This window comes from Poecilia formosa, unplaced genomic scaffold, assembly GCF_000485575.1.
Source record: "Poecilia formosa unplaced genomic scaffold, Poecilia_formosa-5.1.2 Scaffold731, whole genome shotgun sequence".
In the NCBI taxonomy this organism is placed as follows: Eukaryota; Metazoa; Chordata; class Actinopteri; order Cyprinodontiformes; family Poeciliidae; genus Poecilia; species Poecilia formosa.
The window spans coordinates 33118-57143 of NW_006800670.1; the positions used below are offsets into that span (position 1 = coordinate 33118).

The 24026-nt window shown below is 45.2% G+C and overlaps 6 protein-coding genes across 14 annotated transcripts in view; 3 read left to right on the forward strand and 3 right to left on the reverse strand.

Annotated features, from left to right (window-relative positions):
• Nucleotides 1–630: 630 nt before the first annotated feature.
• snrpb (small nuclear ribonucleoprotein polypeptides B and B1) lies at nucleotides 631–4193 on the reverse strand. The gene is made up of 7 exons (XM_007542817.2): nucleotides 4103–4193; nucleotides 3047–3198; nucleotides 1465–1576; nucleotides 1241–1393; nucleotides 1040–1169; nucleotides 825–956; nucleotides 631–746 (listed from the first exon to the last, which is right to left on the reverse strand). The coding sequence occupies exons 1-7, from the start codon at nucleotides 4103–4105 to the stop codon at nucleotides 706–708; spliced, it is 723 nt and encodes a 240-aa protein (XP_007542879.1). The 5' UTR covers nucleotides 4106–4193; the 3' UTR covers nucleotides 631–705.
• A 631-nt stretch (nucleotides 4194–4824) lies between these two features.
• LOC103131226 (E3 ubiquitin-protein ligase RNF182) lies at nucleotides 4825–9032 on the forward strand. Of its 5 annotated transcripts, none has more exons than XM_007542819.2 (8): nucleotides 4825–5510; nucleotides 5931–6077; nucleotides 6185–6323; nucleotides 6437–6590; nucleotides 6669–6736; nucleotides 6859–6988; nucleotides 7097–7323; nucleotides 8077–9032. In XM_007542819.2, exons 3-8 carry the CDS (start codon nucleotides 6213–6215, stop codon nucleotides 8251–8253), a joined length of 867 nt encoding a protein of 288 aa, XP_007542881.2. In that variant the 5' UTR covers nucleotides 4825–5510; nucleotides 5931–6077; nucleotides 6185–6212; the 3' UTR covers nucleotides 8254–9032. The 5 variants fall into 5 exon arrangements, with proteins under 5 accessions (XP_007542881.2, XP_016521985.1, XP_016521986.1 ...); XM_016666499.1 differs by having other exon boundaries at nucleotides 4826–5510; nucleotides 7091–7323; XM_016666500.1 differs by having other exon boundaries at nucleotides 4826–5510; nucleotides 7100–7323.
• Nucleotides 9033–9422: 390 nt separating this feature from the next.
• Nucleotides 9423–12938, forward strand: LOC103131227 (regulator of G-protein signaling 9-binding protein). 2 transcript variants are annotated; one of them, XM_007542822.2, is made up of 5 exons: nucleotides 9423–9683; nucleotides 10784–11018; nucleotides 11250–11453; nucleotides 12135–12277; nucleotides 12350–12938. In XM_007542822.2, the coding sequence occupies exons 2-5, from the start codon at nucleotides 10814–10816 to the stop codon at nucleotides 12521–12523; spliced, it is 726 nt and encodes a 241-aa protein (XP_007542884.1). In that variant the 5' UTR covers nucleotides 9423–9683; nucleotides 10784–10813; the 3' UTR covers nucleotides 12524–12938. The 2 variants fall into 2 exon arrangements, with proteins under 2 accessions (XP_007542884.1, XP_016521987.1); XM_016666501.1 differs by having other exon boundaries at nucleotides 9427–11018; nucleotides 12350–12552; nucleotides 12585–12938.
• Nucleotides 12939–13024: 86 nt separating this feature from the next.
• On the reverse strand, nucleotides 13025–17089 carry LOC103131228 (ubiquitin-conjugating enzyme E2C). 3 transcript variants are annotated; one of them, XM_007542824.2, is made up of 7 exons: nucleotides 16891–17073; nucleotides 16500–16629; nucleotides 15570–15597; nucleotides 14890–14976; nucleotides 14618–14822; nucleotides 14490–14549; nucleotides 13025–13143 (listed from the first exon to the last, which is right to left on the reverse strand). In XM_007542824.2, exons 2-7 carry the CDS (start codon nucleotides 16604–16606, stop codon nucleotides 13106–13108), a joined length of 525 nt encoding a protein of 174 aa, XP_007542886.1. In that variant the 5' UTR covers nucleotides 16607–16629; nucleotides 16891–17073; the 3' UTR covers nucleotides 13025–13105. The 3 variants fall into 3 exon arrangements, with proteins under 3 accessions (XP_007542886.1, XP_016521988.1, XP_007542885.1); XM_016666502.1 differs by lacking the exon at nucleotides 13025–13143 and having other exon boundaries at nucleotides 14268–14549; nucleotides 16500–16626; nucleotides 16892–17089; XM_007542823.2 differs by lacking the exon at nucleotides 13025–13143 and having other exon boundaries at nucleotides 14410–14549; nucleotides 16891–17084.
• A 457-nt stretch (nucleotides 17090–17546) lies between these two features.
• On the forward strand, nucleotides 17547–19832 carry polr2j (RNA polymerase II subunit J). Its single transcript, XM_007542825.2, has 3 exons — nucleotides 17547–18482; nucleotides 19483–19591; nucleotides 19678–19832. The coding sequence occupies exons 1-3, from the start codon at nucleotides 18340–18342 to the stop codon at nucleotides 19777–19779; spliced, it is 354 nt and encodes a 117-aa protein (XP_007542887.1). The 5' UTR covers nucleotides 17547–18339; the 3' UTR covers nucleotides 19780–19832.
• A 329-nt stretch (nucleotides 19833–20161) lies between these two features.
• Nucleotides 20162–24026, reverse strand: part of LOC103131231 (deoxynucleotidyltransferase terminal-interacting protein 1) — a 5944-nt gene continuing 2079 nt past the window's right edge. The window contains exons 2-13 of one of the 2 annotated variants that reach the window (XM_016666503.1): nucleotides 23077–23144; nucleotides 22886–22982; nucleotides 22714–22812; nucleotides 22579–22638; nucleotides 22445–22501; nucleotides 22093–22148; nucleotides 21973–22015; nucleotides 21773–21831; nucleotides 21598–21658; nucleotides 21450–21521; nucleotides 21305–21360; nucleotides 20162–20868 (exon numbers count right to left, since the gene is read on the reverse strand). In XM_016666503.1, the coding sequence (XP_016521989.1) occupies nucleotides 20760–20868; nucleotides 21305–21360; nucleotides 21450–21521; nucleotides 21598–21658; nucleotides 21773–21831; nucleotides 21973–22015; nucleotides 22093–22148; nucleotides 22445–22501; nucleotides 22579–22638; nucleotides 22714–22812; nucleotides 22886–22982; nucleotides 23077–23144 (837 nt within the window). In that variant the 3' untranslated portion in view covers nucleotides 20162–20759. Of the gene's footprint in view, nucleotides 20869–21304; nucleotides 21361–21449; nucleotides 21522–21597; nucleotides 21659–21772; nucleotides 21832–21972; nucleotides 22016–22092; nucleotides 22149–22444; nucleotides 22502–22578; nucleotides 22639–22713; nucleotides 22813–22885; nucleotides 22983–23076; nucleotides 23148–24026 lie in introns of both variants that reach the window. The other variant, XM_007542826.2, reaches the window with a different exon arrangement.

Sequence of the window (24026 nt, forward strand, 5' to 3'; positions counted from 1 at the left end):
CCCCCTCATGGACACTGACTGAACTGCAGGAGTTCCATATAAACCTCTCATATGCGCTGAATTATTTCTCCAGTTTGTTTATGTTTTGTGTTATTTTAAAACTTGTTTAATTCCAGCAGCTCAGGTGTAGACAGGTGAAAGAAATAAATGTTTTATGATCCAGCTGGGTCGGGTTTGGGTTCTTCAGTTACACCTTTATGGAAACGTTTGATTATTAATGACACCAGAATCCTCATCTTAGTTCAACATATAAAAATGTTAAATTCACAAAATCTTCTTAAAAAAAGCATGTGAGCATGCTGTAGGACGATGCATGAAGGCTTACAAATGTTATAAAGTGTCATTCAGTAACTAATGACACTTTAATGCAAATTTTAATAGAACTTTACCTTAAAAGTGTCATCAACCAAATGATGCTTCATGACAGCAGTTGTAAACATCCATGAAGATTTCTTCATGGGTGTTATGTCAGTCTATGAACCCCTTCCAATAAAGCTGTTTATCATTTCCATGAAACTTCCAGAGGTTTTCTCTCCATCGAGTTTTTCGGGGATTTAAAATCAGTTCTGTGAAGTCGCCTCACGTGACCTTCCTCGTTACCATGGAAACAGTTCAAACAGACCAGAGAAATTCAAACTGAGAAAACTTTATTAAAAAGTAACAAAAAACATCTATACAACAGGTGGCTGAGGGGGCGGAGCTTCTTCATGGCCTGGGCGGTGGCCTCATTCCTGGAGGGGGCGGTCCTAGAAGAGGTCACATGATCAGGTTAAGGTCAGTGATTGGCTAAAGCAAGGTGCGATGTGATTGGTTGGCCAGCTGACCTCTCATCCCAGGGGGCGGCGGCCTCATGCCAGGAGGCGGCATTCCCATTGGGGCGCCGCGGCCTGGTCCGGGCGGCATTCCCATCGGGGGGCCCATCGGGGGCCGCATGCCGGGGGGTGGGCCCATCATACCTGTGGGGGTGGAGCAAGAGAACAGCAGCCAATGAGGAGCCAGAGAGCGATCTGCAGCCATCAAACACTGGAGCTGGACTCACCTGGAGGGGGCGCGGCTCGGGCCATGGGGGGCGGGGCTCCCCGCCCTGGGGGGTACTGCGTCGGGGCGCCGGCGATGCTGGCGCCGGCTGCTGCTGCGGCAACTGTGCCTCTGCCCTGCGGCGTCATCACCTGGAACACACAGAGCACGTCAGTACCGGAACCCGCCCCTGGACCCGCCCCACCCACGTTGCCATGGTTACCTGCTGGGAAGGCCCGCCCACTCCTCGGACCGGCCCCGCCAGTCCGGCCGGCGCCTGAGGCATCGGCGCACCGGCCGGGACGCCCCGACCCGCGGCGCGGCCCACTCCCGGCCCGCCTGCCACACCTGCCAGGGGCACCCGGGCAATCCCGGTCTGAGGGAGAGATCACAGGTCAGGGGTCAGAGATCACCATCGCATGGCGGCACTCAGTAGGACGCACTCACATCTTTGGGGGGCGGGCCTTCCACCGTCATGGAAACCAGGTTCTCCCCACGTAGCAGAACCAGACCCAGAACCCGCTTCTCCTCCCGCTCCGGCTGCTTCGAGTTCTTTGGCCTGCAAGAGAGAACAGGGTCAGAGGTCACCCACCTGGAGACGTTACCACGGAAACAGCCGCCACCTCCCAGCCAGTCAGAGCTGAACCCTGATTCTATCAGAAGGCGTGTTTGGTACCATGAGGAGTAGACGCGATTATTCCAGATTCAACAAAAATTAACTTCAGTTTTGGGTTAAAGGTCACGGCACGGTGGCAGACTGAAGTCTGCTTCACGTTTGTAACATTACATTTTGAATAATTCGGAGCAGATGAGCTAAACCTGGAAACTTCAGTTATAATAATTTTAGGCACAAACTGTTTGATATTCCAAACTCAAGAAATGTTCACATCCATTTTCACACCACTTCACATCTTTGACTCATTTTAGAACATTTCCAGTTATTGCACATCCGTTTTTCTGCACCATATTGTAAATGTTTCGTCTTTTTCAATGTTTAATATTCTTGCACATTATGATGCAACTCGGCTGCACATCCAATACGTTTATTTCTAAAAACCTGCAGCATTTTCTGCTTTAGTCTGGTTCTGCTTGTTTATATTGTAATATTGTTAATATTTCTTTGTAAATTGTTTTTAACATTTTAAGAACTGAGTGATCTGTGAATCTGAGGCTGCAGTTGCACAATAAAATCTGTTTCTGTTCTGATCGATGTAAACTGATATGATTTCATAAAGTGTTGAATCTTAGATTTTAAATGAATGTGCCGTTTATCGTTTCCTCTCAGTTACGTCATTTAAACAGAATCTGACGACTGAGTAGAAAATTAGCTTCTGAATTGAATCTTTAGACTAAGGCGTCGCTTTGATTGTTGACTATCAAAATGTTTTATCTGCTGGAAAAAACTGTTTTATTGTGTTTATCACTAAAATGTTTTTATAGCTACGCAAAAACACATGAAGGAATCATATTATACTCAAAATGTAGGAAAATAAAAACTGAATAGCTGCACCCCAAATTATTGAAACTTCTGGAAGATTTGGATTTAAAGTCATTTGATGAGGAAGTTGGTAGGAAAAGAGACGGGGAGTTTCTGTAATTTGAACTGAAAATCTGGAAAGAACAATGCTTTCATAAAACAAAGATCAGTAGAGATCATATAGTTTAATGCTGCAAAAGAAAAACAAAGTCAGAAATTATATTTTTTCATAATTAAATTGGCTTGAATGTAATAAAAGGCTTAGTTTGAGGTTTATAAGATGTTGAAACTCTCCAAGTTAGATTGTTCTTCATTTATCTTGAGATGTTTCATTTTCAGCTCATAGAAACTTTAAACACGTTCAGTAATTCTAATAAATAACAGACTGTTTACTAGGTTAATGAAACACAGGTCAATAAAACAGCAACGTTTAATAATGACAGAGAAAGATTTATCTTTATCTTTGAACTCTAAGACTTTACATTCTGGGTTCAATCGAAGCTCAGCTACATGTGACCCAGTGATGGTCCGGTTCTGGGGCCTTGGACCTACTTGATCTTGCGGAACTCGTCGCAGTCGCACAGGATGAGGTTCATGTGTTTGTCGAAGGCCTTGAAGGTTCCAATGAAGATGCGGCCGTCCTGCAGGATGCACCTCATCCTGAAGTCGATGTGCTGCAGCATCTTGCTGCTCTTCCCCACCGTCTGCAACCAATCAGAGACAAGCAGCAGCATGACATCATCGCTACATCACACCAGGTTCTGACCCAGTTACCTGCATCAGGGTTTCTGGAGATGGGAAAAAACCAGAAGAACTCTGAACTAAAGTCTGTTTGAAGATCAGAACATCAGGAAAACAGCCATGTTTTAATCCACTAGAATTAATCCCCAGAAGAAGAAGGAAGCAGAACCTGAGCAGAACTTCCTTAGTTTACCTTAAGACTGTTATCAGACTCACTTTCTGAAGAAAGTAATTTATTCTGGTTCTGGTTCCATCCTGGATCCGGTTTCATTATGGAAATTTAAGTGTTAAATTAACAAAAACATTTCTGAACCATGGACCTAGGGTTGCCACTCGTCCCATAAAATACGAAACCGTTCCGTATTCTACAAATGTGTGTAATAATAAAGAAGTGGTTGTACTTTATACCTTAGGCTGCCCCAGTCATTGCTTCACTCACGGTGTTGGTGTTGCGATATTGTGCCCAACTTCTTTCTGGGTAACACACACTAACCGACATCCCCCCCGGCTTTAAATATAAAGGGACTGGTTCATTTGTAACCCTAATCGAACCGCAGTCGGGTTCGGTTTGTTCTGCTTATTGGAGTAATTGCAGTAATTCTGTGAGACTGAACCGAAGTGAACCACATATAGCCACGCTATGACCCGGGTTGTTAATCATAACCAGGCCAATGGGTTCAGTTATTGATGTAATGGACCAGTTTCCCGTTCTACTGATCCGGTTCGGATCCATTTGGACCTCTCCTGCAACGTCCCGCCAACGTCTCCTCAAACAGCCGCCATATTCAAATCATCGCGTTAAAAAGTAAAAATTCTTATCATTCTGAGAAGCACCGGGTCTCAAAGACCCAGTTCGGGAACACTCACCATGTTTGCGGTTCTGATGGCTCCGATTTGACCCGGATTCACCGAACCTAATACCAAAAACTGACCCGCTGAGCCGCCGGGCCTTTATTACAAAAGACAGGAAGTGGTGTAACAACCCGGTGCTCCCGACTGGAAACACGGACAGATCAAAAGTTCCTACAGGGCGGGCTAAATAAATAAATAAATAAATAAATAAAAAAATCCTTCCATTTCAGTTTCTCATGGGATTTCCATTAAATTTTCACAACAGAACGACATTAAAGGTGCAGCTGCATTTTAATAAATTAGAATACTGAAACAGTCATTCTTGTCTTTCATAATTGTGAAATGAAACGAAATATAGATTATTTCCACACACACTGATGTTTTTAAGCCAGCGTGTGTGGCAAAAAGAGTATTACATCAGGCTGAAACAAAATCCTTTCGGATATATAAAATAAGGGCTTAATGTGCTTATTGATGTCAAATACTAGGTTGAAAGTTATTTTTAAAAGTTATGATTTGTTTGACAAACAGGTCTCATTAAAAGAAAAATTCTGATTTATTAAACTGTACCTGCATTTTTCTTGTCATTTACATAATCTTTTACCAATATTAACAACCCATGGAAGAAAGTTTATCAAATTTTTTTTTTTTTCAGAATTTTAAATATATTTTTATGTCATGTAAAATATTTAGGGAACCACACTGGGAAAAAGTTTTTGTTCCCCCATGGCCTCCGTTTCCTCTGTAAACTAGTTCTCCTATGCGCTCGGGTTCGGTTCGGTTCTGGTTCCCCTCGTGTCACAGCTAAACTAGAACCTGATCTTTGTGTGCCTGTGCGAACTGGACCGATCTGAACCAGGTTAGGTTCTGGATCCCACAGAACGGTTGATCGGCTCTTTCCGCCCTCCAGCTTCTAAGCGGTTGTCATGGTGACCGGGTTCCCGCCGCTGGTCGCGCGCCGCAGTGAGTCGGAGGGATGGTGAGTCACCGCGAGCTGCTCCGACGAACACGGAGCGGTACCAGTCGCGACCGACAACAGAACCAGAACCCCTAGACAGGCCGAACCGCTGGCACCGATACCCGGACCGGGATCCGCCGGCGGTCTGCTGTCCGGCTGACCGCGGCCGAGATCTGCAGTGACGTCACATGTAGCGGTGTGTCGCGGGGACATTAATCAGGACACACTGTTGCTGAGCGCGAGGCCACGGCTGCAGCCGGCGGAACCGGTTCCGTCAGACCCAAAACCGCTGGATTCCCTTCAACCTTCAGGACCACAGGAACTGTTGATGCTGAAGGCCAACATGTTGCTGCAACCACCGGAAGCCTGCAGCAACCAGAACCATCGGAGCAACTGAGACCAGAACCAGCGGAGTCCAGAACCCCCTGAGACTTGAAGACCTTCAGCATCTCCACAGGCCAGCAGGTGAGCTGCTGCTGCATCACCTGAGAGGAGAACTGATCAGAGATCAGCTGGAGGCTGTAATTGAAGGTTCTGTCAGAACCGCTGGTTCTGATCCGTTTTCGATCAGAATCTCTTTGGTTAGGGTCTAATTTGGGCAGCCAGATCCATCCCATTTATCCCAGAAGTTCTGTTGCACACCTGCTGGACATAATGATCAATAATAATATTTTCAGCTCTTATTAATCTAACCCTGGTAACCAGATCAGAACCACAGGTTTTATAAGGTTATTAAACCTCTACTTCAGAACCTCTGGATCAAGATGACTTGATTCTGATTTAAACTAAAGTCTTGGATCGGATGGTTCTGGGTCAGTCGGCTTTCAGAACTCATCACTGGATCAGCTCTGCTGAAACTCACTGTTGATATTCTCTTGGCCTCAGATGGTGGACTTGTGTTGGCTCTGGTTCGATCTGGTTCTGTTAGATGTCAGTTCTGGTTCTGATCCAGTTGTTTCTCCAATGTGTGGCAGATTCCAGTTGAACGGTGAATCTTCCTCAACCTGCAGAGCACCCTGTGGTACCCCACAGGTAGATCACAGGCCTGTCTCTGAACTTGTCCTCCTGTTGAACTCACCTGGAGGGGGGGCGGCTCGGGCCATGTGACACCCGTCTCTGTCTCACATGTCTCTTCCTAGATGGACGTCTGGCCTCCTGGTTGGACGGATGAACATCCGCACTCTGACTGATCTGCTCTGCTGGCCTCAACCTCAAATAATGACCAGTAAGATGAACCAGCTGATGGAGGCGGAGCTTGGCCAGGAGATTGAAGGCAAGGTGAGATTTCCCATCATCCCTTGCTTCTCTTTGGGTCTTCTGGACCTTAAGGAACATCCTATAGCCGTCATGGTGCGTTCAGGTACCAACAGCCTGTTCTGTGCTGTGTTCAGGTTCAGACCTGGGCCCAGTCTCTGGTCTACACCGTGGAGGAACTGGAGTGTAAGATCTGCTACAACCGATACAACACTCGGAGCCGGAAACCCAAGCTGCTGGGCTGCCTGCACCGGGTCTGCGCCAAGTGTCTCAAGAAGATGGTGGACATGGGTGAGTTCACCTGCCAGGTGTGCTGCTGCTGACGCTCCATTAAAGACCTGCTCTGTGAGCTTTCATCCTGGCTTTCAGGAGACTCTTCGCCAACCGTCATCAGCTGCCCATTCTGCCGCCACGAGACCTACGTCCCTGATGAGGAGGTGAGACGGGTTCATGTCAGGTTTGAAGCAGGAAGTGGTGGACTGTCCATCACTCCGGTCCACGTTGGGACTCTGTCTCCATGTCTTCATTGGGACTCTGTCTCCATGTTCCATGTCTCCAGGTGTGGCTGATGGAAGACGACCGGCACATCATGGCGGTTCTGTCCTGTCAGGACCGAGCCCAGCAGGAGGGATCAGCAGTTAAAGATGGCGGCGGTTCAGAGGTGGTGTTGACTCCCACTGCTCTGAAAGGTCAGTCTGTCTCTGTGTCTCAGTCTGTCTCAGTCTGTCTCTGTCTGTCTCTGTCTGTCTCTGTCTGTCTCTGTGTCTCTGGTCTGACTCTCTGCTCTGCAGCAACAGCAGCTGCGGGGACGGACGCGTCCCTCCGGTCCTCGGACTGCCTGGTCATCACCATCATGGAGCTGCCGGACGACTCCCCGTCCTCGGACTCGGTCAGCATGATCAATGTGGTCGGTCTGTACCGGCCGCCCAGCCTGGACTCGCTGCCCTGCAGCTTTCCGTCGCAGAAGTGTCGTGCCTGGACGTCCCGCAGCTTTCCACGCTGCCTGCTGGGGGCGCTGTGCATGGTCAGTGACACACAAAGCTAGCACCATCACTAACAAATTAGTAGGTCCACTAAAACAATTAATCTGATTAATCAATTATTAAAATAATTGTCAATTAATTTAATAATTGATTAATCGTTTACAAACCCTATTTGAACAAAACATTCTGTACAAAAAATATAAACATTTTGCATTTCAGATAAAAAGAGAGAATTTCCAGTAATATAATAGAAATGGCATAATAATGCAAGAAATCATTCTCAAAGATCAATAAACTTAAAATTTCAATGAACATTTTAGAACTACAGAAACAACAAATAAAATGAATTATGAAGTCTCTGGACTCAAAATTACCCTTCAAAAAAAACCTTCAGACTGAAGACTTTGGTAGGAAGACAAAAACAATAAATCATGCAAAATTATTGAGCTTGTTTTAGTTTATCATGCTTATTGGTCTATTGATTATTGTGAGACTAGATGTGAAAACAAAGCATAGATTTAAGTTGTTTAATCTTTATTGGTATTAATTTTATCGGTTTAACTGCGTCGTTTTGAGTTTTTAACTCATTACTGATGTTCAGCTGTGGCTGCACTTAAAGCGTTTTATAAATAAAGCTGACGATTATGATGAAAGTACGCAGAACATTTTGACACGTAAACGTAGAATACTTCACACGCTGTTTCTGCGTGAAAAGCAACGCAAAATGTTTGCATGATGCCCCACAACCCCTGGCCCCAGGTGAACGTACTCAGGTGTGTGACCTCTGACCCCAGGTGTACTTCAGCTCGCTGCCTCTGGGGATCTACCTGCTGATGATGGGCCAGCTGCTGCTGGGCGTGGTTCTGGTCAGCCTGGTGCCGTCCACGCTGCTGCTGCTCGTTCTCTATGGATTCTGCCAGTGCATCTGTCATGAGGTGAGGGAGGCGATCGCTGCGCGCAGGCTGCCATGACGACAACGAAGGCCGCTGCCATGGCAACAAGGACACCAGAGCGGCGAGGCCACAGAACCACAAGACCTGAACTCTCAGCTGACTCCTGATTGGCGGAGGCGGTAAAGGCCCCTCCTCTTTTGAGCACCAGCATCACTTTCTTGGCCAAAACAGAAACGGACCAGAAGTTTCAACCTCACAGCCAGAGAGGGACAGGCTAGAAACTCCTGTTAGCATGTTGCTAATGACATGCTGTGTAACAATCTGTATGTAAATATGTAATTCTGTTTGTCAGTGAACCTTCTGACAGCCTATCAGCCAGTAACCACCAGGAATATTCCCAGTTTAACAAAATAACCCAAAACATTGGAAACACGCTAGCCTCGCCTAGCACATAGACTGGTGAAAATGGATGTTAGGCTAATGTAGCGCAAACACAAGAAATGTTGGTAAATGCTATGGGTTAGGACTGAGTTAGCATAAGGACAGTAATAACAGGAAAGCATTAGCATAGCTTAGCACAAGAATGGTAAACAGAGAGAATGTGTTTGTTGAATTTAGCAAAAAGACTGAAAAGACAGAGAAAGGGTTAACCTAGCTTAGCATAAATACTGGAAATTAAGGTAAAGTATTACCATAGCTTAGCATAAAAAGTAGGAATTAAGTGTTTTTCCATCTTTGCAAAATGATTGTAAGTGAAAGTTATGCTAGCTCAGTACTGAAACTGGAAGCAAAGTGTTAGCTTAGCTTAGCAAAATGACTGGAAGGGAAAGTGTTAGCCTAGCTTAGCATGAAAAGTGGAAACATTAGCCATGGACAAAGATAAGAAATAAAGTTGGGTAATTTCTGTTTTCTCCTAACATGATGCTAAATTCAGTTCTGTTGTCTCTGACTCCGCTACCGTTTCCAGTATTTGTGCTAAGCTAACTGTATGGAAGGCTGAAGCTCTGCAGATAATCGGTTTAATTTCCTGTCAAAGTGCCAACGTTTGACTTGATCACTTATCAATTGTGTGTTAATCATGTGGCGATTTGGACCTCCTGTCACTTCCTGTCCGGTCGCATGCGGACTGCCGACTTTTGTAGAAACTAATAAATGTAATGGAGACAAAACCAGTTTGATTTGTTTCAGGTTTTGCAGCTTGGCTGTTCTAGCAGGATGATTTTCAGGAGGATTTGACGAGCTGGGACAGAAACATGACTCACTGGGTGATGTAACCAGTTCACACTCCGTCTCCTCAATGGAAAAACCGTACCTGTTCTCTGTTCCACCTGGACAGGTGAGGCTTAGAGGGGCGGGCCTCTGGGAGTCCAGAGCGATCCGCACTCAGCTGTTCTACCTGTTAATTAAAAACACAAACGCTCCCTGTGGAGCAGCAGAACCTGAGTGATTTCAGAAACCTGCGTCCACCGCAGAGGAAGGTGGGAGCAGCAGCAGGTGAGACGCTTCAGGTAAATCTCTCAACATGTCCTTTAATAATAACGTTCTTAATTATTTAATAGAAGAACAATTCATCAGGTAGCAGCATGGTGGAGGTTCACTCTAATGAAGTAAATTAAACAACTTTTTATATTGATCTATCAGTGACAACCAAATATTTCAGTAACATTTTTAATTATGTGTTTTTCACTGAACTTTGCTATTTTTCTAACTTATAATGTCAGTTATATTTATTAATTCAGCTTGTTAACCCTCCTGTTTCTGAGGTACTCCCTCTGAGTGTCCACTCAACTTACCAAGACGGTTAAGTTGCAGTTATGCGACTGATAAAGCATATCTGACAGGTCTGACTGGCTTCCAGTCCACTCAGTAGTTATGAGTATAAATTTGTTGCACCAAAATGTCAAGTAAATTTTTAGTTTTAATTTTTAGAGTGTATATTCCTTTTATTCTGTTTAAACCTCTAACTCCATTATCTGGTTGAAATGAAAGTTGTTTTTTTATATTTATCACAATTAAACTAATACATACAGTAGTTATTAATGCAAATATGTTAGAGCAAAGTAAAGTACCTGCAGTGCTGAACGGCTCAGCAGGTAACAGAAAACCGAGCCGTTCTCTCAGACAGAATCTTCCTGTGTCATCAACTCAGCTGATGTGCAGCTATAAAAACTCCTGGATGAGTTTTTGTATCTGTGGAGTTTGACGTCGTTCCGCAGTTTGTTTTAAAGCTCAGAGTCTCCAAAGCTCCTCTTGGTAAGTCGGATGGCAGTCCTGTTGTTCTGCTGTCTGGATTCAAGCGGCTCGTTCTTCAGCGAACCGTAAGAAGGGAAACGTGAAGACAGACAGAAGGACCGGTTCTGGACCGCCTGGCGGTCAAATGTCCGCTGATCACCAGTGGCACGCCCAGGGGTCATGTTGCCCCCCAGAGAATCATTTTAGCTGTTCCCCCCCCCCAACATTTTACTGACCTGGTCTGCTCACCATTTTGAAAACTTTCTGAATGCGCCAGTGGTGATCACCATCAATCAGAACCAGAACCCGAATGTTTTCTATCTAAACCAGACTGAACCCAAACCAGTTACCCGCTGACCTTCTGATGACGTCACAGGCCGACACTGAGCTCTGATTGGCTGTCATCATGAGTCGGTGGCGTCGTTCGGTGGACGAGCTGACTGCGGGACGGCGGCGGCAGCAGGCAGAGTGTGAGCGGGCTCAGAACGCTCTGAGTCGGGTCACTTCCTGCTTCCAGCAGCTGGCGGCGTCGCTGGGAAGTTCAGCCGACAGCAGCTTCCTACGGGAAGAGATGGACGAGACGAGAGCGCTGGCTCACCGGATCTGCTCAGGTAACACCTGTCCCTCTGCTGGACTCACCTGTCCCTCTGCTGGACTCACCTGTCCCTCTGCTGGATTCACCTGTCCCTCTGCTGGACTCACCTGTCCCTCTGCTGGACTCACCTGTCCCTCTGCTGGACTCTCCTGTCCCTCTGCTGGACTCTCCTGTCCCTCTGCTGGACTCACCTGTCCCTCTGCTGGACTCACCTGTCCCTCTGCTGGACTCACCTGTCCCTCTGCAGGTCTGTCTCGCCGCCTGCTGCGCCTGCTGTCAGCCTGTGACTCCGCCCCCATTGCCGTGGATGACAGACATGCTTCAGAACGACTCTGGGTGCTCTTCCTGTCTGCAGTGGAGAACTTCCTGTCTGACCTCCGAAGGGCCAAAGATCTGATTGGTCAGTTCCCTCTGACCCAGCGCTCCAGCAGACGCTCACTGGTGAACACAGGTGAGTTGTTGGCTCCGCCCTCAGGCGTCTGATTGGCTGGGCGATTAACTGATTTTAGAAATGAATTTAATTTGGTTTATGAAGATTTAATTTGTGGAAAAAATTTTAAGCTAATGCTCTCTTCGCGTTTCTGTAGGTCAGAGTGATGTCATCGTCCAGGCGGCCATCTTGTCTGATAAATGTTTGATTGGACTTTGAATTCAGGTCAACTTTAAGACGGAGTATTAGGACTAGTTTATGGTTATCTTTTCTTTTAAACTCGAGAATAAAGTTGTAAAAATTAAACACTAAAAAATCAAAAGGAGAAATGTTGAGCATCTTGTGAAGTTATACTTTTTAAAAGTTTTACAGATAAGGAAAAGCTTCATGTTTTAACACATTAGTACTAATTAGTGACTTTTTTTTTCTTAATTTTAAAACGTTCTTCCGGTAAAATTGCATTTTTATTCTGCTAATATTATGGCTTTAATAATCCTTCTTAAAACTCACAGGATGATTGAATAAAATCCACTTTTTAAAAACATTTTCTGTAATTTCTTTTTTACAAAAGAAGAGGGAAAAAAATATTAAAATCGGATCAAGTATGAAAAACATCTGCGATTTTGTTCCTGAAGTGACCTGCAGGGTTCTGCCTCTAGAGGGCAGACTGGAGCATCCTCTTCTTCTGCCGTTTCCTCTCAGGATGTACCGATGGCCCAGTGGGTCTGGCGGCCTGGGTGGCGCTGGTCCAAATCCCCTGGCTGGTTCTGGAGGAAGAGCCCAGTCCAGATCTGACCAATCACATTGCACGCCTGGAGGCCCAGCTGGGTGAGCTGCAGCAGAGGGTGAGTCCACCTCCAGAACTTAGGCAGAACCGGGCTCAGCAGAACCAGGCTCAGCTCTCTCTGGTTCTGCAGGTCCCGGTGGCGTTCTGGTCAGTGGAGTCGACCCAGCCGGCGTGGGCCGAGGTTCTGAGCGACGCTGAGGATCCGGAGGAAAGCCTGGAGGACTTGATGGAGGTGGCGTCCAGTGGCGGTGGCAGCACCAGGCTGCCTGCCTGCTGCCAGGGAACCTGCTGCTGGGTCGGATAGGCCCGGATCGGTTCTGCTGGTTCAGCAGGGTTCCTAGAGCTCCAACAGAAATCTTCTATAGAAATATTGACCCAGAAGGTAGCACAGGATTAGAATCATGTGAAAATTATTGCACAGAAAGTTGAGTGGAAGGAAGAAGTGTCCATCCATTCAATCTGAAGGAGCAGACGACCAAGATCTGGGTCAACAGGTGATCTGCTGGTTCTGTCGGGTCCAGAGTTAACGCGTCTACCAGAACCTTTAGAGTCTTCATGAAGGCTCTGCAGCACAAAATCTGTTTTATTGATCTGAACATTTCAGTTTGGGCTTCCATCCACAACCAGAAAAATCTGAAATATTTCACTTTGTGATGATTTATGATGAGTTTAACTTTCTAGAACAAGGAACAAATAAAACCCCAGAAGGGAGAAAACGGCTCCATGTGACTCCGGATTCTGGTTCTGCAGCGGGCGGCTCACATGGTTCTGGTTCTGGTCCCCATGTAGACACAGAGTCTGGTTTGATTAAGAACCTTATTCTTTATTAACACAGAGAGGCGAACAAACATAAAAATATGATACAATCAGACACAGAGAAGCTGCTTCACTGCTGGAACGTGGCGTGGAGGTGAGCCCGGAAGGCTGCAAGAGAAACAACAACTCCCATCATGCACTGCGTCAAGACTGACGGCTCCCATCATGCACTGCAGAATAACCTGCTCAGAGAATAAAGGCCCTGCTCCCTCTGTGAAGAGGTCACATCAGGGTCAAAACGTCTCATCCTGGCTCTGTTTAGCCATTCTGCTGCCAAAAACTACAACAAAACAGATTATTTGAAATGTTCAGTAAAGATATTTCTGCTGGAGGAATGTGTTTTTTGTGACTTGTTGAATACAGAAAACTCGATATAATCCCTCATGTTTAGAGAAACAAAAATAATTTCAATACTTTACTTTTGAAAACTGATTTTATTCTATTTTTTGCGACAGACAGCTCGCTCTGTGAACTTCGCCATATTTCCAAAACGGCAAAAAATACACATTAAAATGTTCTAATAATCAATTTATCTCTATTTGACTAATGGAGACATGATTTTTTTAACCATCTGTTTTATGCAGCTAAAAGTTAGTTTGGTATGAAGTGGAGCTAACAAAGATCAAGTTAAGGACAATATGGCATATATAAAAATAAAAACGTCTGATGCTACATGTGAAAAATAAAGACTAGTGGAACTAAAATGTCATTTTTAAAAGAAACTATGAATGTTGTGACTTTATGAACCAAAAATGTTACAATAATTCATCAGTTTCCTCCTCTAGTCTAAGAAAACATTTGTTTAAAAATAATGTTAATGAGAACCAAGCAGCTTTCTATTCCACTCCCACAAATAAACTTAAGTTATTACTTTCATAAATTTGTGTAAAGTTTGTCAGTTGAAATTTGTCTCATTTGTGACATTTTGTTTTACTTTCCTCAGTTTGTGACTATTCTTTTTGCTTCTTTTTCTGCTCAGTTTATATCAAACCTTTTTATCACTAATGTGCCTCGTCATAATATTTCTTTGAATTTTCTAAAAGACAGAAAAACGACAAACATTGCCATAAATCCTCCTTTCAACTCAAAATGTCACATGCCGCTATGAATTGTGGGTAATACACTTCGCCGAAGTAAAAATGCGGACTTCGCTTAAGGGCGGAACCAGAACCCAAAATGGGCAAAGGTGGATGTGGAGAATGTGGGACATACTGTGACCTTTAACCTTCAACATGAGAGAGAGGGGAGGATTTGGACCAGGCCAAAATCTGAAATGTGTGGCAGAGAACTGAAGGCAGACTGACAAATCACAGCTCTGATCAGAGATCCTGCGCACTGATTGGCTACAGAGGAACAGCTGATCTAATCAGAGTGATGAATAGAAATGGGTCAGAACACAACTGGGCCGCCCAGCTTTAAACTACTGCCGGAGGTTCTGGTTCTGGTAAGCTTACCATCCTGGTTCTCCCACAGTTCTGCGGCGGCCGTGTTCAGAGGACTGTCATTGTTGGGTTCTGGGGAGAGACAGCAAGTTAGTGACCCGGTGGAGGGCAATTGGGACTGGTTCTGGCAGTTCTGGTACCTCCCAGCAGGCTCTGGACGGACAGCAGGATGGAGCGGACGTCGTACAGAGCCGACCACTTGTCCTTCAGGATGTCCAGGCAGATGGCGCCCTGATCGTCCACGTTGGGATGGAAACACGGCGTCACGAACCGGACCCGGGGAGCCTGGTACGGGTAGCCGGCCGGGAAGTCCAGGGACAGCCGGTACCGCAGCCCCTCGTACACCTGGAGGCAGAACTAGGTCAGAACCGGGTCAGGGGAACCATAAACATAGAGACGGGTGAGTACGCACTGTCCCCTGAGCTCCATCGATGGTTCCGATCCATTTGAAGAGATTATCAGATTCTGGAAACGCTGAGATGCCCTTATCACCAGACATCTGCAGCATGAGGTCACACGACCCGGGTCAGAGGTCACACCACAGACAATGCATTAAGTAATCATGTGACCAAAGATGAGTCTGAGCATGCTCAGAGTGAAGCGGTGTCAGGTGACCAGCACCAGTTCATCCCCAGTGGTCAGGGTCTATTCTGCTGGACCCAATCGGGCCGGTTCTGCTGGGCATTCAGTGTTTTAATCAACCATGGAGGAATGAACTGGTTCTGGGTCATCTGGTGACGACCCGACAGCAGGAAGAACTCCGTCCCTCCCTGTTCCTACGTCTGATTGGATGGTTCTGGTACCGGAACCAGCTGAACTCTTGGTTCTGCTGGTTTCCCCCACCAGAACCAAGAGTTCTGATGACATCATCCAGTGGTCCAGATAGTGTTCAGAAAGCTCTTAATGTTGGTGTCTGAAGTTCAGAACCAGCAGGACCGCATCTGGACCCGGTTCTGACCAGAGTCATCCATCGGTCCACACTCTGGGTTTGCTACATTTCTCCTGGTCACCGAACCAATCTATGACCCCGTTACCATGGTAACAGGCCATCAATTACTATGGCAACAGAAAAAAGTCAGGAAATGGACTCACCATGAGGGTCATCAGCTCCTGCTGCAGCCTGAGGACAGAGAGAGAAATTCAAAAGTGCTTTATTCCTCTAAGAGTTATTGGTGCAGGAAAGCTCTCCTGTAGCAGTCTGTGCTGCACTAAATCTGAAGACTCTGACTGAAGACAACATGAAGAGGATGGTCAGGATTGGCCATAACTCTCTTGATCATATGAAGAATCCTTCTTTGCATCATCATCTCCAGAGGCTCCACAGCCTCTAGAGCAGAACCAGAACCGGACTCAGGCTGTTGAGCCTCTTTAGGCCTCTGGTTCTGATGCTGCTCTCACCAACAGACTGACAGCAGATCCAAACCCTGAAGGATGTTCTCTTCCTCCGTCTCTGTTCCTTCCTCTCTGGTGTCCAGATGAACATCCATGTTTTTATATTCCTCACCACCTCCACTTCTTCCCCCATGATGTAAATAGGGTTTGACCTTTGATCCTGGTCATCTACTTTGTTTTGCTCACATTTAAGATGATTTGATTGTTCCCTCCGTGACCAGAAGCGGTCTACCAGCGGTCTGTACTCAGCCTCTTGTCCGTCTCTGATGAACTAATATATAATCTGAGTGTTTCTGTAGAGGCTGAAGTGCAGAGAAAGAAAGGAACGGAGAGAGACCGGCGCCCTGTGGAGCTCCTGTGTTTGGACACTCAGTCCTTCAGTCTTACACAGTGATTGTGAACCTGAACTTTAACTGGACCCCAACCCAGACTGGCGGTTCTGAAGCCACCAATAAGTCGCTTCAGCAGGTTCAGTCCACGCAGCAGGTTCTGGACCCGGAACTCAGAGCTATTGGGTCTGCTGCGAGTCATGTTCCTCCGTTATCATGGTAACAAAATGACGTTTTGTTGCTTCTGACTTAGTCGCTCTGCTTATTGGACCGGTTCTGGAGGTTCCGATTCGAGACTCACCGCTTGGTCACCGAGCCTCTGGCGGCGCTGCTGCCACTCTCACTGCCCTTCAGGGCGGCCGCGGATGACGCTGCAGCCGCTGCGGGGTCCATGTTCTGGGAAGCCATGGGTTCTCTTAGTTCGGTTCGTGCTGGGGACAGAGAGAGGGAATGGACCGCGCCGAACTCTGAAACCCGGTCAAAGCTACCGGACAGAGCCGGGAGCTGCCCGGCCCCTGGTACCTGCGGGCTCCGGGTCAGAACCCTGACCAATCCGTTAGCTACATGCTAACGGCCGTTAGCCTGTTTGTCTCCCCAGACCCGGAGTAAACAAACAAATAAACATCCAAACAGCACGTGACCCCAGCAGGTAAACGCGTCAGCTGGTTGACCGGTCCACATCAGAGACTCACCTGGTATCGGTTCGGTGTCAGCTCACTTTCAGTCCAAGAAAGCAGCTGCTGCCGGTTCGGAGTATAAACTGAACTTTCTCCCGCCCCTCAGTTTAAACAGGCTTTCCTTCGGCAACAGCCAATCAGCGTCCGACTTTCAAACCCAAATAATCCAAAACGCACCAATGAGACGGCTGGTTATTCAAGAAGTTGGTTTGGAAATTAAACCGGAAACTCCGTAAATTCCGATTTTAGTTTGACGTCACATACAAGGAGTTAAAAAAAAATCTTCAAAATTTAATAGAAACTCCGAAAGAAAACAAACATTCTAATTATTTTTTGTTTTCCAGTGTCAATAAGTCAATTTTCATAAATTAATTGGAAAAAAACAAAATATGATCTGAAATGTCATAATATTAAATTACTTAGATATTAAACAATAAATAAATCTGCCTCTCATTAGAGCTGCTGAGGTTTATTCACACTCTTATCATTAAAGAACAAAAATATACAAAACAAACTTAAATGTAGTGATTTATTATAGTCTGTTAAGCGTTGAAAAGGGAAGTTATCACCAATACATATGAGATTACAAAAGTATAGAAACAATGTGGACTTAGGTAGATTTTGATAAAGTTATCTAAATCTGAAGGAAAATGTTTGGAAAGAAATCATGGAAAATGAGGTGGATAATGAGATAAAAGCAAGACATTTATGTGAAATACAAAATACAGTTGATGTTACAAGAATTGGTGGAGTAAAAAGGAGGGAGGACATAATTATAAGCAGAATAAGAAGTGAATGTCACTCTTTTTAAGATGGGGAAACATCGTCATTGCTGCAAAAATGACAGAACATGTTTTCATTAGTTGCAGAAAAATATTTGGGCCTAATATTGACCATTGGAAGGTTGAAATTGGGAACTTGAGTTTGTAAATGTGGTTGCTCAGTTGAATAATGGCTTAGGTTATTGAGCAATACTGACCCTTTAAGAGAATCTGAGGAAAGAAAATGTATTTTTTGTTTTCAAGAAGAGACAATAAAACATGTTTTGTTGTTCTGTTCCAAATATTCTGTTGAGAGAAGGGAATTAGTATGTAGATTACAATACAATAAATTATAGTTAAATAAACAAGATATTTTGGACACAATTTATACTTCTGAATAATTTGTTCTTTACCTTAAATACCTTAAGAAGACGAAATTGATAGAAAGGATATAGAGAATGTATATATTTTTGTGGGTGGGATAATGCACATGTAGCATCCCTGTCCAGTAGATGGCGGTAATGCAAATCAAAGAAGAAGAAGAAGAAGAAGAAGAAGAAGAAGAAGAAGAACGGAAGTAAAATCCAGTAGATGGCACTAGTGCAACAAGCTGTTGGTAAACACTAAAGAAGAGGAAGAAAAGCAGTCGAGCGGAAGTGTTTCTGAGCGGTATTTCTGATCCAAGTTCGGTTCGGACGGAAAGATGAACGCTCCTCCGGCTTTCGAGTCATTTCTGCTGTTCGAGGGAGAAAAGAAGATCAGCATCAGCAAAGACACGAAGGTTCCCAACGCTTGTTTGTTCACACTGAACAAAGAGGACCACACGCTGGGCAACATCATCCGAGCGTGAGACCATCTCACACACCACACCGACCAACCCGGTCCAAACAGAACCACACAGCAGACAAACCCAGTCCAAATAGAACAGAACAGAACTTTCCTGATCCTGAACTGCCTGGGATGAACCGGGTCCTGAACACGTTCAGCAGAGACCCTGAACAAAGAACAATGTAGATTTAAACGTGAAAATGATCAAAGCTGAAAAAGTTTATTCCAGATATCATGTTCAGATTAATCTGGTTCAATTTAGTAATTAATGGCAGACATCTTGAATTAAAACTGACAGTTTGTACTAGGAAGAATGTAATTAACTAAATCTAAATACATCTAAAATAGATATTTCATATAGTCTAAATATAATTAGAAATATCTTAATTCACTAATATTTCTAGTCATAAATCAGTTTCAGATATCTGGAATGAGAGGTGAAATCAATTTGATGCTAAAATCGTGTAAAGCCTTACAGCTTTAAGCATGATGCTCCAGGTTATTGGGATTACTGCTGATGAGTAACAGGAATAAAAAAAATCCTTCATTTGTCCAAACAGGAAACTAAATATTATAACTCAGATTGTCTTTGTAAAACAAATAGTAATGCTGTGAAGGATCTCCAGTAGCAGTCAGTCTTGCATTGTCTCTAAAGATGCCTCTGACTGAAAACTATTGCTGTGTAACAATGTCAAAATGCTAGCAGCTCCATATGACATCAGCTGCTAATCCACCTCCTTTGCTTTTGCTGCTCCTCAGTTTTCATTCATTTTTGTTACCTGAATGCAAACATAATAAATTTAATTTGTACCGCACTTTTCATTAGCAAAAATCTCAAAGTGCTACACAGTACAACTAAAATCATAGATAAAATCAGCATCATAAAAATCATGTGGGGGCAGAATAGGTTTACTTAAATAGAAAAGTCTTTTAGCGTCTTTTAAAGTCATACCAGAGGTCCAGCAGGTAGGCTGTCCCTGTGACCAGGTGTGTGTGTGTGTGTGTGTGTGTGTTCCAGTCAGCTGCTGAAGGACCCTCAGGTTCTGTTCGCCGGTTATAAAGTCCCTCACCCCTTGGAGCATAAGATCGTCATCCGGGTCCAGACCACACCCGACTACAGTCCCCAGGTAACTTGCATGCGCACGCCAGCTAAGATGCATCCCTGCTGACAGGAAGTGGTGTCTAACAGGAAGTGATGTCATATCCTCCCCAGGAAGCGTTCACCAATGCCATCACAGACTTGATCAGTGAGCTGTCGCTGCTGGAGGAACGCTTCCGGGTCGCCATTAAAGACAAACAGGAAGGAATCGAGTGACCGCGCCCACTCTGGTGTTTTTTTCTAATAAAGATGTGACGTCATGTCCTGTAGAGCGTTTGGTTGAGTTTCATGTCTGCTAGAACCAAAGGTCAGCTGATCACAGAAATGATGTCACAGCTGAGAGGCGGCAGAAACATTGTCTACAAAACAGATTGGGTTTTTTTTGGTAACACTTTATTTGAAGGGGGTGAATAAGACTGTCATAAACATGACATAACACCTGAACATGAATAAGCCTTCATGAATATTTATGACTGTCATAAAGCGTCATTCGGTAAATTATGACACTTTTAATACAAAGTTGACATTATTCTAAATGTCTGTTATGACAACTTGACATTAACCAATAAGTCATTACTGTTTGAACTTTACCTTTAATAACAAAGTTATCTAATTTTTAAAGTGCAATGAGTAATACTTTTATAACAAATTTATATCAGTAATGATTTTTGCTGGCCCACTTCCTGCGTTGCCCCAAACTCTGCTAAAGCCTCACCTCCCGTCTCCACCTGATTGTGGCTTGCTGCTGGCGTCTTCCACACAAACTGATCCAAATCTTTGAACTTACTGATTTGATTGCCTGAATTACCTGGAACGTCACCTGGATTCTGTCAGCTGATTGTGGCTACGTACGCTCCACTCTCTTTCAGAAGGTCGGGGGTTTTCCTGTTGGATCAGATCCTCATCTGGATCTGAAGATGGCAAGCTAGAAAAAGGACTATGGACTTTATGATTTTGGAATTAATTTATTCTGAGTCAATTATCTTGTCTCATCATGCTGCTGTAATTGTCTGGTTTTATTCAAATCACTTAACATATATACACCAATCCTAAAAGCACTGCCTCCTGTTTTCATTCACACCTCAGGCTCCTTAAAAGGACAATCTTGTGATGCTGCTTTTGGAGCTGCAGTTAGCTGCCTAGCCCATAACTGTTACAAAGGGGTCACATGATCAGAGCCTCGGGTCATGTGACCTTCAGGGGTCGTTGTCCCTCTGAGCCTCCATGGCGCGCTGCATCTTCTCCACCATCCAGGGAGGAACGCCAAATGGCTTCAGCTCATCCATCCGCACGTCCGGACAGTCCCTGGAAAACACACGTGGGTTACCATGGAAACCATTGTGTTTTTAAAAGGTTTTGAGAATTTTGTTTCTCCTCAACAATAAACTAAGCAAGAAATATGAAACTTAAACTAAGAAAATAGTCCATTTCTTTTTTGCAGGAAAGGAATATGAACCAATTCACAAATTATTGATCTCAAAAGGAAATCAAATATCAGAAGCAACATGAAACTGAAGGAGGTTAAAACAGGAGAAGAAGAACAGGCTCCTCCCACCATACCAGTCTGGTTCTGATCCAGTTCAATGAGCTGTGGGTCAGAACCACCAGAGAGTCGGGATGCTGTAAGGTTCTGGTCCAGAGTGTGTATCAGTTCGGCTGACTCAGCCTGAATCTGTTCAGGTTTCATCTGGCCCAACCCGAATGCACACCGCCGGTTCTGGAGAACAGAACCAGACCTCACCTGTACTCATCGCTGCAGGACAGATCCTGGATGTCCTCCTCAATCAGAAGGTAGGCCTGAAAAGAAACGAGTCAGATTCAGAGACCAGAGGTTCTGCAGAACCGCCAACAGAACCAGAATGTTCTGGTGGTACCAGAGTTCTCACCATCTTGCCCCCTGTGGCTCTCATGTGGTGCCGTTCTGCCAGCCACTGCTTGTCCTTGGCGTCAGCAGCGTACTGAAACACACAGCGCCCCCCGCAGGTCAGCAGCACGTCTGCACTCAGAGGTCATGTGACAGGAAGCCGGACTCACCTTGAACAGGTCGGCGTGTTTGATGTAGATCCGTCCTCTGGTTCCGCCCATCCCCAGCGCCCTGCGATGACATCACAGCAGCCAATGACTCACTTCCTGTTCAGCTACTCAACAAAGTTTATCAAAGTCGATCTCATGACATCACGCCTGTTTCTGATTGGTGCCGGTGACTCACTTGTTGGCTCTGGAGCCAAGAACGAAGGTGCTGCTGTCGTTGAGTCTGGACGGATCCCACTGAAACACACACAGGTGAACTTCCTCACAGGTGATTTCCATTAGAGGTGGCTCCTCCCTTCAGCCTGACCACTAGGTGGCAGTAACCAGCTAACACCACACCTTCAAAGTTCACCTGTCAGAGTTTAAGAACAGACTCACCTTTGGCCCCTCCCTCTTCACAGGCTCTGCCTTCGGCTTCACTCTGAGGAGAAAAACTCAAACCAATGAGGTGCTGCGGTCTGCCTGGACACTGATGATGTCACCTGGTCAGGTACTCACAGAGGGTAGCTGGCGGGACGGTCCGAGGAGACGACGGGACCTGGACGACTTTTCCTCTGAGGACAGAGACGGACCAATCACACGAAGGCAACAGTCAACAACCTCACCTGGTTCGGCGTTTAGCCAATCGGCAAAGAATTAGCACGTACCCACAACAGGCGCAATAAAGCTAGTAGCTAACATGGCCGCCTAACAAAGCTAGGCGGCCATGTTAGGCGGCTAACATAGTACATGTTATGTTATCTAGCTGTTAGCTAGCCAGCTTACATAGCCTAGCCAGCAAGCTAGCTAACATAGCCTAGTCCTACATCAAACATGAAGATGCTCAGGCTACACCTGGCTAACACGCTACCTTCTTAGGTAGAAGATTTCCTCTGATCACAAAGTCTTCATCAGCTGCTCTGGATCTCTGCAGCACAAACAGAACCGGGTCAGAACCAAGTTGGGTCACAGCCTGCTCTGATTGGTCAGTCAGAGGGCTTGTACCTTCATCGTGACTTCTGATCCTGTTCTTTTCCCCTCCACTTCTGGAAACAGCTGTTTGGCCTGGTGATGACATTACAGAACCAGGTGAGTGTGGGTAGATGGGCTGCTATGGGAGGAAACAGGAAGTGACCTCACGTGTTCCAGAACATTCCTGCAGGCCTCCCGGATCAGCTGGTCCGTCTGGACGTCTTCGCCAACGTTCTCCTTCACATTCTCCGCCGCCTTCTCAAAGAACTGCAACAGACGCACCTGGTTACACTCCACACCTGCCCGCACGTGACCCCATCCCTATGGTGTGACCTCTGACCTTCTGGTACTTCCTGAAAACCGCCATGATGTCATCGTTGAAGCTGGGCTGAAGTACGGCCCTCAGTAGGTCCATGGACACCTGGGGATCCGTGTAGCTGCTCACAGGTGGAACACAGGATGGGATAAGACTGGACCGGGTCAGAACTGGACTCATCAGAACCAGCAGAACCACAGTCCAGCTGCACTCACCTGACTGCAGTGTGTGAGCGCCGTCCTCGTCTCTGGACGTGTCGATGTTTGATCATCAGGTTCCACGGCTTCTAGTCGATGAAGAACAGGCAGTTCAGTGCCTCCTCCATCATCATCATCATCATCAATATAAACAAGGTCCTTCTAATAAAATAGGTAATGTTTATTTATTTCATTTCATATTAAACTGGTATTTCCTACAAAATAAATTTAAATCTGCCAGAGGTATGAATAATTTTGAGCTTATGGCTACTAAATTTAGATTCCCATCCTCCTTTTCTGACCAGAGAAAATGTTCTGGTGGTCCAGAAGAGAACCAGATTTAGTCTCTCATGATCAGTTCTGTTGATATGAAACTATAATTCACAAACTTTAAATGAAGCTCAAAGTTTCCTCTGATCTGTTTGGAAGCAAGTTAATGAACATATTACAAACCTCAAATAAATATTTCATTCCGTTTTAAAAGTTTAGCAAAACAAAAACAGAATTTACAACAGTGAAGTTCTGAACTTGCAACAAAATTCTGATATAGAAATAAATAATCTGAAACAAAAATATGGAAGCCCGTTTCCACAACTCTGATAAAAAACATAAAATAAATTATCTCACTATTTCGAGATAGTATCTCAAAATAATGAGACTATCAAGATCCAGGATAAAGAAGGCCTCCCCCTGACCAGCAGAGGCTGATCTTTGCCGGTGGGTTACATCGATCCGCGTTTCCCCATCAGATACGGTTCCCTCTGCGTCACAGTGCACATGTGTTTCGACGACATTGTCACTTTTTTCACGTATTTGCAAGTGCACTCTCATCAGGCACACATAATGTCACGGCCTTTTGGCTTCCAAAACCAAACTTTTCCTACAAAGGCTGTGGGTGGAAACAGGTGGTTTGATTCCTGCACATGATTGTTTGGGTTGGGGGATAAAATATATATATATAGTCACGC